Source organism: Gouania willdenowi, chromosome 1 (assembly GCF_900634775.1).
Source record: "Gouania willdenowi chromosome 1, fGouWil2.1, whole genome shotgun sequence".
In the NCBI taxonomy this organism is placed as follows: Eukaryota; Metazoa; Chordata; class Actinopteri; order Blenniiformes; family Gobiesocidae; genus Gouania; species Gouania willdenowi.
In genome coordinates, this window is record NC_041044.1 from 37636345 (window position 1) to 37650147 (window position 13803).

General features: G+C 37.3%; 1 protein-coding gene across 6 annotated transcripts in view; it reads left to right on the forward strand.

The window, feature by feature from the left end:
* Positions 1-13803, forward strand: part of pecam1b (platelet and endothelial cell adhesion molecule 1b) — a 40248-nt gene that overhangs the window by 25952 nt on the left and 493 nt on the right. Inside the window, exons 12-13 of one of the 6 annotated variants that reach the window (XM_028454163.1) lie at positions 8193-8252; positions 11469-11512. In XM_028454163.1, coding sequence (XP_028309964.1) covers positions 8193-8252; positions 11469-11512 — 104 coding nt within the window. Of the gene's footprint in view, positions 1-8192; positions 8253-11468; positions 11513-13803 lie in introns of those variants that run through there. The other 5 variants (XM_028454269.1, XM_028454226.1, XM_028454348.1 and 2 more) reach the window with 5 other exon arrangements.

The window sequence follows — 13803 nt, forward strand, 5'->3', positions numbered from 1 at the left end:
TTACGCAATGACACTACAGGGGGGACTTGAGGGAGAGAGTGGAAAAATAACAAATAAAGTGTCAGTTTTTGTCTCCCTCAGGCATGAGATGACTGGAAATAATAAAAACTATATAAATAAATCTATGTGTTATCACTCGTTCATTTCATCATTATTCTATATTGTTTTTTTAACTAGTTTTCTATGCAAAATGTTGTAGTCAAACAAAGGGGGTACTTGGATTCAGAAATAAGAGAAAGTGGGTACTTGAGGCAAAAAAGTGTGAGAACCACTGTTCTACAGCAGTGGTTCTCACACTTTTTACTTTTTTGGGACATGAAAATACAGGCTATACTTTTTGTCATCAGAATATGTGGTAAACTAAAGCTACAGAATACACAAACCTTTACACAAATTATAAAGTACAATTGAATATGCCACAAAACTTAGAAATATACAAAACTTTACTCAATGAAAAATGTTTTGGCGTGAATGTGTAGCTACAAGTCCACAGCACTATGAACTACATGGCCAGTATAAAAACATCAGAATTGAAAAAAAATGTAAAAACTGTTTATTTTGATTGGGTATAATATTTCAATTGCTAAAATTGTCAGTGTTTTTAAGCAGCATGACTTGTATTTAAAAAAAAAAAATAAGGTTACTATCCTGTAATATTTAATTAATTTGTGTTAACAGTGGGATTTTTTTGGGGGGGGACACGACCCCTGCATCCCCCACCATGATTTGCGCCCCTGCCCCCTTTGTCCAACTACAACATTTTGCTCAGAATACTGTGAAAAAACAACAATAGAGCACAATGATGGAATGAAAGTGGAATGAAAATTCATGGAGCTAACAGAATTTAAACACAAGTTTGACATAAATTGTTCATTGAGAGATTCCTAAACAGTGTGCAATCTGAATTCTGAATTTAAAGTCAGAAAAATATCAGAATTTTTATGTGAAAGTCAGACTTCTCACTTTAAAGTTGGAATTCTGAGAAAAATGTCAGAATTCAGAATTTAAAGTCAGAATTCTTGAGGAAAAAAAGTTATTATACTATGATTTTGATGGTCTGACCCAACTTAATAACTCAGTTCAACACAACAGTTATTTTTATAAACATTTTGTTTATTCATTTATTCTTTCATCTTTTTTTAAAATAAAATTTTCATCCTGCATTCAAAGAAGAAGAGAATAGAAAAAGAGGAGAGAGGAACGTTTTAAATCATCATGGGGGGGGCGTAGAGATTATAAGTCAAACTTGAGCTTTGATTTGTTCTAATGATTGGTTTTCCTGGTAAACCACTGGCGGATTCTTTTCCATAGACGTTTCTTTTTAGCGTGGCTGGACCGCTCTTCATCTAATTCCACATCTTTGGCTTTCAGTTGGTTCTGTGCTTCTACCAGGGCGTTCTCCAGCAGGGTCACCTTTTCTTTCACCTTCTCTTCCAGACTGCAGTAGGCCTGCTCTTTTGACTTCACCACTTCTAACATGTTGGCGTTCACCTCCAACAGTTGGTCGTGTTGATCACTTTGACTTTTGAATTTCTCCTGCACCTGCCTGAGATCGGCCCTCAGAACGTCATTTTCAATTTTCTGGTCATGGAACTCCTTTGTGGAAATGTCTAGAGCCAGTTTGAGTTGGGCTAGGTCCTTCTCTTGTAATTCCAACAGGTGCGTTGCAAAGAACCTCTTGTTTCTCCTCTTTGCACATGTGATGCACCCTGGTGGTGCTTGGTCAGGTACCAGTGTGCAGCCTGGTTCACAGGGACTCACTGGTACGATGGCTGGTGGATGGTTCACCTGTTCATCATCACCCTTGTCTTCAGGAGATGATGGTTGGTCTCCCTTCATCTTCTGCATCTTAACCTTCTTCCTACGAAGTGGCTTTTGCGGGTGGAATGACGCCCCTCTGAATTTGTTAAATAAGGGCTCAGAATCCCCAAAGTCACTAAAAGCAACATCCATCGCTGGTTTTTGATCCATCGCCAACGTTTCAAGAAACAAAAGCAAGAGAATGTTCAAGAAAAACGTGTAGTTTGTAGAGCTGTGAGCTTTAAACTGTGTGTGCTACTCTAGAAGAATCCAGGTGCTTTCAAGTGATTTTGCTTTCATCTCCTGTGTTTGTTTTCCTTTCTGTTGTCATGGTTACAATCAACATAACATTCTAAATGATGATTTGCTGCTGCTTTGTAAACCAACAATAAAATAATGAAATTAAAGAAAACTAAACAGGGCTAAGAACCCCCCACCAAAAAATAAATAAATAAAAACTCAGGTGAATTTAAAGCAAAGGATTAAAAGTGGATTTAAAGCAGGATTTGAAAGTCTTCAGTGCGGGGGCCTGTTAAATGTTGGAGGGTAGCTTACTTTACAACAGCATTTCTCAAATGGGGGTACGTGTACCCCAAGGGTTACGCAATGACACTACAGGGGGGACTTGAGGGAGAGAGTGGAAAAATAACAAATAAAGTGTCAGTTTTTGTCTCCCTCAGGCATGAGATGACTGGAAATAATAAAAACTATATAAATAAATCTATGTGTTATCACTCGTTCATTTCATCATTATTCTATATTGTTTTTTTAACTAGTTTTCTATGCAAAATGTTGTAGTCAAACAAAGGGGGTACTTGGATTCAGAAATAAGAGAAAGTGGGTACTTGAGGCAAAAAAGTGTGAGAACCACTGTTCTACAGCAGTGGTTCTCACACTTTTTACTTTTTTGGGACATGAAAATACAGGCTATACTTTTTGTCATCAGAATATGTGGTAAACTAAAGCTACAGAATACACAAACCTTTACACAAATTATAAAGTACAATTGAATATGCCACAAAACTTAGAAATATACAAAACTTTACTCAATGAAAAATGTTTTGGCGTGAATGTGTAGCTACAAGTCCACAGCACTATGAACTACATGGCCAGTATAAAAACATCAGAATTGAAAAAAAATGTAAAAACTGTTTATTTTGATTGGGTATAATATTTCAATTGCTAAAATTGTCAGTGTTTTTAAGCAGCATGACTTGTATTTAAAAAAAAAAAATAAGGTTACTATCCTGTAATATTTAATTAATTTGTGTTAACAATGGGATTTTTTTGGGGGGGGACACGACCCCTGCATCCCCCACCATGATTTGCGCCCCTGCCCCCTTTGTCCAACTACAACATTTTGCTCAGAATACTGTGAAAAAACAACAATAGAGCACAATGATGGAATGAAAGTGGAATGAAAATTCATGGAGCTAACAGAATTTAAACACAAGTTTGACATAAATTGTTCATTGAGAGATTCCTAAACAGTGTGCAATCTGAATTCTGAATTTAAAGTCAGAAAAATATCAGAATTTTTATGTGAAAGTCAGACTTCTCACTTTAAAGTTGGAATTCTGAGAAAAATGTCAGAATTCAGAATTTAAAGTCAGAATTCTTGAGGAAAAAAAGTTATTATACTATGATTTTGATGGTCTGACCCAACTTAATAACTCAGTTCAACACAACAGTTATTTTTATAAACATTTTGTTTATTCATTTATTCTTTCATCTTTTTTTAAAATAAAATTTTCATCCTGCATTCAAAGAAGAAGAGAATAGAAAAAGAGGAGAGAGGAACATTTTAAATCATCATGGGGGGGGCGTAGAGATTATAAGTCAAACTTGAGCTTTGATTTGTTCTAATGATTGGTTTTCCTGGTAAACCACTGGCGGATTCTTTTCCATAGACGTTTCTTTTTAGCGTGGCTGGACCGCTCTTCATCTAATTCCACATCTTTGGCTTTCAGTTGGTTCTGTGCTTCTACCAGGGCGTTCTCCAGCAGGGTCACCTTTTCTTTCACCTTCTCTTCCAGACTGCAGTAGGCCTGCTCTTTTGACTTCACCACTTCTAACATGTTGGCGTTCACCTCCAACAGTTGGTCGTGTTGATCACTTTGCCTTTTGAATTTCTCCTGCGCCTGCCTGAGATCGGCCCTCAGAACGTCATTTTCAATTTTCTGGTCATGGAACTCCTTTGTGGAAATGTCTAGAGCCAGTTTGAGTTGGGCTAGGTCCTTCTCTTGTAATTCCAACAGGTACGTTGCAAAGAACCTCTTGTTTCTCCTCTTTGCACATGTGATGCACCCTGGTGGTGCTTGGTCAGGTACCAGTGTGCAGCCTGGTTCACAGGGACTCACTGGTACGATGGCTGGTGGATGGTTCACCTGTTCATCATCACCCTTGTCTTCAGGAGATGATGGTTGGTCTCCCTTCATCTTCTGCATCTTAACCTTCTTCCTACGAAGTGGCTTTTGCGGGTGGAATGACGCCCCTCTGAATTTGTTAAATAAGGGCTCAGAATCCCCAAAGTCACTAAAAGCAACATCCATCGCTGGTTTTTGATCCATCGCCAACGTTTCAAGAAACAAAAGCAAGAGAATGTTCAAGAAAAACGTGTAGTTTGTAGAGCTGTGAGCTTTAAACTGTGTGTGCTACTCTAGAAGAATCCAGGTGCTTTCAAGTGATTTTGCTTTCATCTCCTGTGTTTGTTTTCCTTTCTGTTGTCATGGTTACAATCAACATAACATTCTAAATGATGATTTGCTGCTGCTTTGTAAACCAACAATAAAATAATGAAATTAAAGAAAACTAAACAGGGCTAAGAACCCCCCACCAAAAAATAAATAAATAAAAACTCAGGTGAATTTAAAGCAAAGGATTAAAAGTGGATTTAAAGCAGGATTTGAAAGTCTTCAGTGCGGGGGCCTGTTAAATGTTGGAGGGTAGCTTACTTTACAACAGCATTTCTCAAATGGGGGTACGTGTACCCCAAGGGTTACGCAATGACACAACAGGGGGGACTTGAGGGAGAGAGTGGAAAAATAACAAATAAAGTGTCAGTTTTTGTCTCCCTCAGGCATGAGATGACTGGAAATAATAAAAACTATATAAATAAATCTATGTGTTATCACTCGTTCATTTCATCATTATTCTATATTGTTTTTTTAACTAGTTTTCTATGCAAAATGTTGTAGTCAAACAAAGGGGTACTTGGATTCAGAAATAAGAGAAAGTGGGTACTTGAGGCAAAAAAGTGTGAGAACCACTGTTCTACAGCAGTGGTTCTCACACTTTTTACTTTTTTGGGACATGAAAATACAGGCTATACTTTTTGTCATCAGAATATGTGGTAAACTAAAGCTACAGAATACACAAACCTTTACACAAATTATAAAGTACAATTGAATATGCCACAAAACTTAGAAATATACAAAACTTTACTCAATGAAAAATGTTTTGGCGTGAATGTGTAGCTACAAGTCCACAGCACTATGAACTACATGGCCAGTATAAAAACATCAGAATTGAAAAAAAATGTAAAAACTGTTTATTTTGATTGGGTATAATATTTCAATTGCTAAAATTGTCAGTGTTTTTAAGCAGCATGACTTGTATTTAAAAAAAAAAAAAAAGGTTACTATCCTGTAATATTTAATTAATTTGTGTTAACAATGGGATTTTTTTGGGGGGGACACGACCCCTGCATCCCCCACCATGATTTGCGCCCCTGCCCCCTTTGTCCAACTACAACATTTTGCTCAGAATACTGTGAAAAAACAACAATAGAGCACAATGATGGAATGAAAGTGGAATGAAAATTCATGGAGCTAACAGAATTTAAACACAAGTTTGACATAAATTGTTCATTGAGAGATTCCTAAACAGTGTGCAATCTGAATTCTGAATTTAAAGTCAGAAAAATATCAGAATTTTTATGTGAAAGTCAGACTTCTCACTTTAAAGTTGGAATTCTGAGAAAAATGTCAGAATTCAGAATTTAAAGTCAGAATTCTTGAGGAAAAAAAGTTATTATACTATGATTTTGATGGTCTGACCCAACTTAATAACTCAGTTCAACACAACAGTTATTTTTATAAACATTTTGTTTATTCATTTATTCTTTCATCTTTTTTTAAAATAAAATTTTCATCCTGCATTCAAAGAAGAAGAGAATAGAAAAAGAGGAGAGAGGAACATTTTAAATCATCATGGGGGGGGCGTAGAGATTATAAGTCAAACTTGAGCTTTGATTTGTTCTAATGATTGGTTTTCCTGGTAAACCACTGGCGGATTCTTTTCCATAGACGTTTCTTTTTAGCGTGGCTGGACCGCTCTTCATCTAATTCCACATCTTTGGCTTTCAGTTGGTTCTGTGCTTCTACCAGGGCGTTCTCCAGCAGGGTCACCTTTTCTTTCACCTTCTCTTCCAGACTGCAGTAGGCCTGCTCTTTTGACTTCACCACTTCTAACATGTTGGCGTTCACCTCCAACAGTTGGTCGTGTTGATCACTTTGCCTTTTGAATTTCTCCTGCACCTGCCTGAGATCGGCCCTCAGAACGTCATTTTCAATTTTCTGGTCATGGAACTCCTTTGTGGAAATGTCTAGAGCCAGTTTGAGTTGGGCTAGGTCCTTCTCTTGTAATTCCAACAGGTACGTTGCAAAGAACCTCTTGTTTCTCCTCTTTGCACATGTGATGCACCCTGGTGGTGCTTGGTCAGGTACCAGTGTGCAGCCTGGTTCACAGGGACTCACTGGTACGATGGCTGGTGGATGGTTCACCTGTTCATCATCACCCTTGTCTTCAGGAGATGATGGTTGGTCTCCCTTCATCTTCTGCATCTTAACCTTCTTCCTACGAAGTGGCTTTTGCGGGTGGAATGACGCCCCTCTGAATTTGTTAAATAAGGGCTCAGAATCCCCAAAGTCACTAAAAGCAACATCCATCGCTGGTTTTTGATCCATCGCCAACGTTTCAAGAAACAAAAGCAAGAGAATGTTCAAGAAAAAAGTGTAGTTTGTAGAGCTGTGAGCTTTAAACTGTGTGTGCTACTCTAGAAGAATCCAGGTGCTTTCAAGTGATTTTGCTTTCATCTCCTGTGTTTGTTTTCATTTCTGTTGTCATGGTTACAATCAACACAACATTCTAAATGATGATTTGCTGCTGCTTTGTAAACCAACAATAAAATAATGAAATTAAAGAAAACTAAACAGGGCTAAGAACCCCCCACCAAAAAATAAATAAACTAAAACTCAGGTGAATTAAAAGCAAAGGATTAAAAGTGGATTTAAAGCAGGATTTGAACATTTTCAGCGCCGGGGCCTGTTAAATGTTGGAGGGTAGCTTACAACAGCGTTTCTCAAATGGGGGTTACCTCTACGGTTACGCAATGGCACTACAGGGGGGGCTAGAGGGAGAAAGTGGAAAAATAAAAAATAAAGTGTCATTCTCCCCCACCCCCACTGATAACAGATTGATACAAAAAAAAGAAAAGAAAAAAGAACAATATCGGAGAAATTATGGAATGTGAATTACAGCAGTGGTTCTCAAACTTATTTGGCTCAAATACCCTCTTTTTCTTATTTCTGAATCCAAGTAACTCCTTTGTTCAAGTACATTTTGCTTAGAATTCTATGAAAAAACAACTATAGAGTATAATGATTACACACATTTTAAAGAATCCTATTTTGTAAATAAGTGTAATGAAACAGTATTTAGCCTATTGAATACAATTATTTCTACAGTTTTATTATTATTATTTTCGGTCATCATCTTGATATGTTCTAATCAAGGTTATTTGTTGGTTATGATGATTATCATTTTAAACTCAAATAAACATTATAAAACCCAATATTTTTAATGCTTTCAAATGTTAATGTTCACTTGTTTGCTCTCAAATACTTCTTGCAGTGCCATCGCGTACGCGTACCCCCATTTAAAAAACACTGAATTACAGTGAATGTTAGATGGGTTTGAGACCTTCTACAAAGGATTGTTAAATAATAACACTATATTTGGATAGGTTTTTACTAGAATTAAAATGCGTCATGATTATAACTAGTGTGTGATAACTTTCCTCACAGAGAACACTTCTGATTAGCTGAGGGGTTCCTTTGCTCTGCTCACATTCCTTCGTGGTTGATAAGACCTTCCAACACTTCCTGGGAGGGACTTAATTACCCATAATTATTACATATCCATGTTGTTTTTTTGTCACTGCAAATATTTCCAAACTTCATCAACAGGAAGGGAGGAGCTATAATTACCCAACCAGTACGTAGCTCCCAATGGGCCAAAGGGTGCGGCTTGAAAAATGTGACACAATGGACTGAAACAGTGTGATTGGTGCTGGTGTGTTTGTGACTAATGTGTTTTTCCTTTGATTTCAGCAGCACCTTTGAGAAAAGGCACCGACACGGTTTACAGCGAGCTGCAGAAGTCGTCACACGGTGAGTAAAACGCTCACCTGTACGGTAACGAACCATGTGACTCCTCAACGGCCAATTAGCAGAGACTAACTGTCACTAAAAGAAAACCTTGACAGACTGATTATGATGAATAAGTCTTACATTTTATATAAGTGATATCAACCACAGTTAAAGAGTAACTACAGCCCTTCTTTATCCTGACATGCAACTTGGGGGGAAATTCAAAATGCCTTGATTATGGGCGGGGCGTACTAAAGTACAAGTAAGTCATACATAAAATACTCAAGTACAAGTAAAAAGTAGCTCAATTAAATAGTATTCAAAGTAAACGTTACTAGTTACGTTCAACCGCCTCGTTTATTTTTAGTAATAAATCTTGCGTACAGTAAACATCTCATGTATAATCTTAAAAAGGAAGAGAACAAAATATTGCACAACTGGAACTTAATTAACATTAACAGATTTATAAAAAAAAAAAAAAAAGGTTTATCAAAATGTGCAGTTTTTTATTTTTATTAAATGAATTAATTCAATTAAAAATAATTAATAAAAATTCTCAGACTAAGTATAGCTACAAAAATAACCTCTGATTGGTCCACTATGATGTGATGCATTTTTTTGTAGTTTCACAATGTCCGTTGATCATTTTACATCAAAAAATAATTAATTTACTCAGCATTGGTTGGGTGTAGAAATGTTACAAATTACTTCACTTCTTTTAAAATGTACTTAAGTACAAGTAAAATTACTGATTTAGAAATATACTCAAAAAAGGACAAGTGCCCATAAAAGCAACTCAACATGAGTACTTGTAATTCATTACTTTCACCTCTGACATCCAGCCTATGCTACGCTAACTAGCTACTCATTACTCCCTATAGCTATAGCAGAGTCCACAGGTGCTAGTTCTTATAGGAGGGGCGGAGCCAAAAGTGACGCACGATAGAATCTCGTTATCAGCCAATAGCAAAATGTAGTAGTAATAGCTGGGTTTCTTTTTTTCACTATTACATTTCAATCAACAGCACTACTTAATACTCAAATACATTTGTTGTCAGCAGAAGGAAGTGGTTTAGTTACTCTTTAAGCTCTACTAGTACACATATAGTGTAACTACTACTAATAGGAAGCCTTTTTGCTTATGGGGGAGGAGAAAAGGAAATCCAGGCTTATTATTGGCTTGAGAAAATATACAACAAATCAGTTTATAATCCGCCTATTATTTTGCCTTAGCTCTACTCGTACCAGGGTTGGGGTCAATTATAATTGTAATCGTGTTATTGATATTTGTCATTTTAAAAATCTGTTGCTGTCGTAATCGTAATTAAATTGTAATTAAGTTTAGATAATAGACTATTATTGTAATTGCCGTGAAAATTCTATTAAAGATGTCAATTATAAAAAAAAGCTTTCCCACATTTTACAATAAAAAAAATAAATAAAAAAAATTATGAATGGATATACTGACACAAAAAAGGCTCAGACGCCCACACCAAAAAATCAGAACCTATATTTTCATTGATTAGGAAGCCTAACAAGGTAACCAATTGATAGGAAAGAAATTAGATGATAGATATTTGTTATTAATGTATTTTACAGCTAATTTAGGACCAGTTATCATCAGAGATGCTAACAGAAAGCTAACACAAGAGGACGGTTAACTTTTATTAGGTTATTTATTTCAGGCTCAGTATTTATGATTCATTGTAATTGAACTTTAGTAATTGAGAATGTTATTGTAATTGACTTTCTGAGGATAAAAAAAATTGTAATTTAATTGTAATTGAAAAAAATGTCATTTACTGTAATCTTAATTGAATTGTAATTGAACATGGGTAATTTAATTCACTAGTGGTGAGAATGGGTCCAACAGCTTTAAATGCTACAATCTGCTACTGAGCAGTTATTTATAGACTAAACTTTATTACATCAGAATGCGGGTTTGCGTCCTGTTACTGTTAGCAGGAACGTCCTGTTATTAGAACAGCAGACAGACGCCAGACGACTCTAATTTCAGTTTCCTGAAATGGCGAGCGCTTGCCAAAGTGTCGAGAGGAGCATCCGAGGCAACGAGAGGGATTGTCAGCAAGACGTAGACGACCGAGGCAGGGTTTAAAATCCACATCACTGCAGAGGAGGGAGAGGACAAGGCCTACGTACAACTTTTTGTCCTGTGCACCAGTGGAAATAAAAACCATGTGTAGTTCTCCCAGTTTCTCTTCCTGTTCTTCATATACTTCTCCTGTTCAAGCAGAACTTTGTTCTGAGGGTACATGTGAGGACTCGGTGCTTCATCCAGAGAAAATAATGAGTTACCACACATTTAAAGTGAAACGTGATCCATCACGTGAACGCACTTTAGATGATCGTTCTAAAGATGAATAATAAAATTTTTAACCTCAAACACACATAATATCTCTTAGTTCACCTGTCAAACTCAAGGACCCGGGGCCAAAACCGGCCCTTCAGAACATCCAATTCGGCCCGCAGGAAAAAGTAAAAATGACAGCGAAAACATTAATTATTGTGTAAATTACCAAATAATCCAGTTGTGGATATCTGAAATTCACCAATTTAATGAAACATCACAATATTTTATGGACTTGCAATTTTCCTTTGTTTATGTCACATTAATGCAGTCACTTTTATTTGCAAATTGTTGAAAGAACTTTACATTTTTCCACAAATCTTGCAGTTTCTCACAAACAATTCTATAAAATTTCTCTAAATTACACAAAAATTGGTGACAAAATCAGGAATATTTTAGGTGAACTGTTTTTGAGAGAGAACCAGGGCACAATGATGTTAAAATGTTTATTTTTTCTTCCCACCTAAAATCTGCGGCCCAGTTGAGATCAAACTGGTCCTTATTTGGCCCCTGAACTAAAGTGAGTGTGACACCCCTACCTTTGTTTATACTATATGTGGCTGTCGCCATAGAGAGTCAATGGTGAAATATCATTTCAAGCTGAGGTTTTAGCGTGTCGCTCCGTTTCATCCAGTTCCTTGGACATTATGACGTTATTCCTAAGAAAACCAGGAACAATAAAGTAGAAACGTTGCACTGAAAATGTCGGTGGGAGCAGCATTTGGACACAACTGTCATCCATCTTACTACAGATTCACACGTGCATACCTTCAGCTGAACAAAGGAAGTCTAAGTTACCATGGCAACCATTAGATGCCTTTAACCTCATCAAACCAGTGTAAACAGTCTTTAACATTTCCCTCTAACAGGTGACTGTTGTTCTCCCACAGATGCTGCGGACCATCATGACTATGTGAGTAACCATTTACGATGTAACTCATCTTCACACCTGTAAGTGCATGATGTGAACGCTGAATGAGAAACACTAACAATGGAAGCTGGGAACCTCAACAGTTTGCAAAGATTAAGCTCCAAGCTAGGTGCATGGATTGCTCCTAGTACACATGGGTATAATTAAAGAGAAGGACTAGAAACGACCAACCAAAGATGCTGTTGGTCCTCATGGTTTAACTGGCAGCCTCTCACTGGAGGATGGACAAGCAGCAGTAGAATGAAAGTCAACATCTAGAAGAAGGAAAATGCAAAGCTTGAGATTTACCAAGAGAAATGAAGAGGAGTCAGAAAAGATGAGGACAGGGGTCTCCATAGCAACTAGAAGAGAGACCGGAGAACTAATATGAAAAGATCCTACAGCTTGTTCACCCAATCAAATCTTCTCCCACTGAAACAATAAACCATGCGTACTCTTCTTCTTCTCCTCCTGCTACAAAGCCAACTTTTCTCCAATCTTTGATGATTTTTCCCCACGGTTTGTTCAGTCCTGAAACAATTTCAATCTAGTCGCTAAGATGATTAGACAGAAATCTGTGTGTGTGCCTCCTGAATGATAGGCGTAAGATCTTTGAGTTTTTGCCCAAATCTGACCAGACCAGGTCGGGCTTAATTTCGATTTTTATACCACGCGCTAGAGTCAGATTCAAACGCTGCGTGGTAAATAAATGGTCAGGTGATGCTTTTTGATTAGCGCGTGAATGAAGCACGTACCGTCTGTAGCAGCACATAGATCTGCTTGTCATTTTTATAGTTGCATGTAGGGCTGGGCGATATGGACCAAAGCTCATATCTCAATATTTTTCTCAAAATGTTGATATACAACATAAATCTCAGTAATTTAAGTTCAAATTAAGTCTGACCAGAAAGACAATTCAGGGTTAAATTTACTGATTCAAAATGCAACACAGGTACATGTTTTTATTAGCTGCAAAATATGTGCCACTTTTGGCTTTTTCTCCTAAAAGGGACAGCACGTGTGAGTGAGTTCTGTAGTGTGGTTTGTTTAGGGGAAGGTCTGGGTTAGGACGCACTCAGAAATCCGTCTAACTGAGCTTTTCACGCTGTTCTGAGAAGTAGTGAAAGCAGCGACTCTGAAAACAAGTATTTTGATACAAAATAAGCTATTAAAAAAATGTATATCGATATAGGCGATATTGTAATTTTCTGTATTTCCAAAATAAAAGACTCTATATATCTTGAATATCGATATATCGCCCAGCTCTAGCTATAGGCATAACAAGGGACTACTAAATAAAGCTGATATTAAAGCAACTCGCATCGGATCAATATGCACACACACACACAGATGTGTCGGGTTGAAAATGGTTCGGCCTTAAAGAGACATCGGCTTCTTTCTGGTTGTGTTCCGTTGGGCCTGGGCCGGGTTTTTTTGGCCCAATTAAAGCTCTAATGGGCATGACCTAACGCACACACTGACATCCTAATTGTTTAAATTCCATCACATCCACTGTGAGGCTTCACCTGTTTTAATGATCACCAGTTGAACTGATACACCCAACACTAACTAAACAACAACATTATTGTTATTTATACTTCAAGAACAAAATAGAGTTTTCTCATAATAAAGCTTTGATCCTGGAGTCTCTGCACTGCGGGAGGGAAGCAAGCGTCACGGTTTCCACTAAAGAACAAAAGCGCTTTGGGCCGTGGTTTCCTGCCTCCATCAGCCGCTCATATATCAGAGGTCCAATTATCTCCAATCCCATCCAGGCCTCTGCGTTGTCCCTCAGCGAGCCCTAATCACAGCCTCCCAGGGCCGTCTGCCCCTACATGGAGCTGCAGGAGACCAAACAGAGGGTAAAATAAAATGAGGAGGATGTGACATCAGGGTCTAAAAGTGGCTGGCACTCTTTCTTTCATCAGTCTATCTTCTAGATGGCAGATTGAAGGCTTGGTTTGTTTGCTGCTCAGGAAGTCTATCCTTTGTAGAAATTTAACCGTTTCAGCAACAGGAAGCTAGAAAAAAAAAAAAACTCCTTTATTTGATTTTATGTTTTCTAACTGTGAACTTGTTTGAAGCTCAGGAGCATAGGTGGAGTTGGAGATTCTTGCCGGGGGGGGGGGAAGAAAAAAATTAATTAAATATATAAGCCGTTTTGAGATTTGCGCCAACGACAATGTGTATAACATAAACTACTAACTACTACACAGACTACAAAAATGTGAGTTGACGCGTCATTTTAATGTTTTAATTCATGATAAAAATTCATTTTCGCTGCAGTACCATAA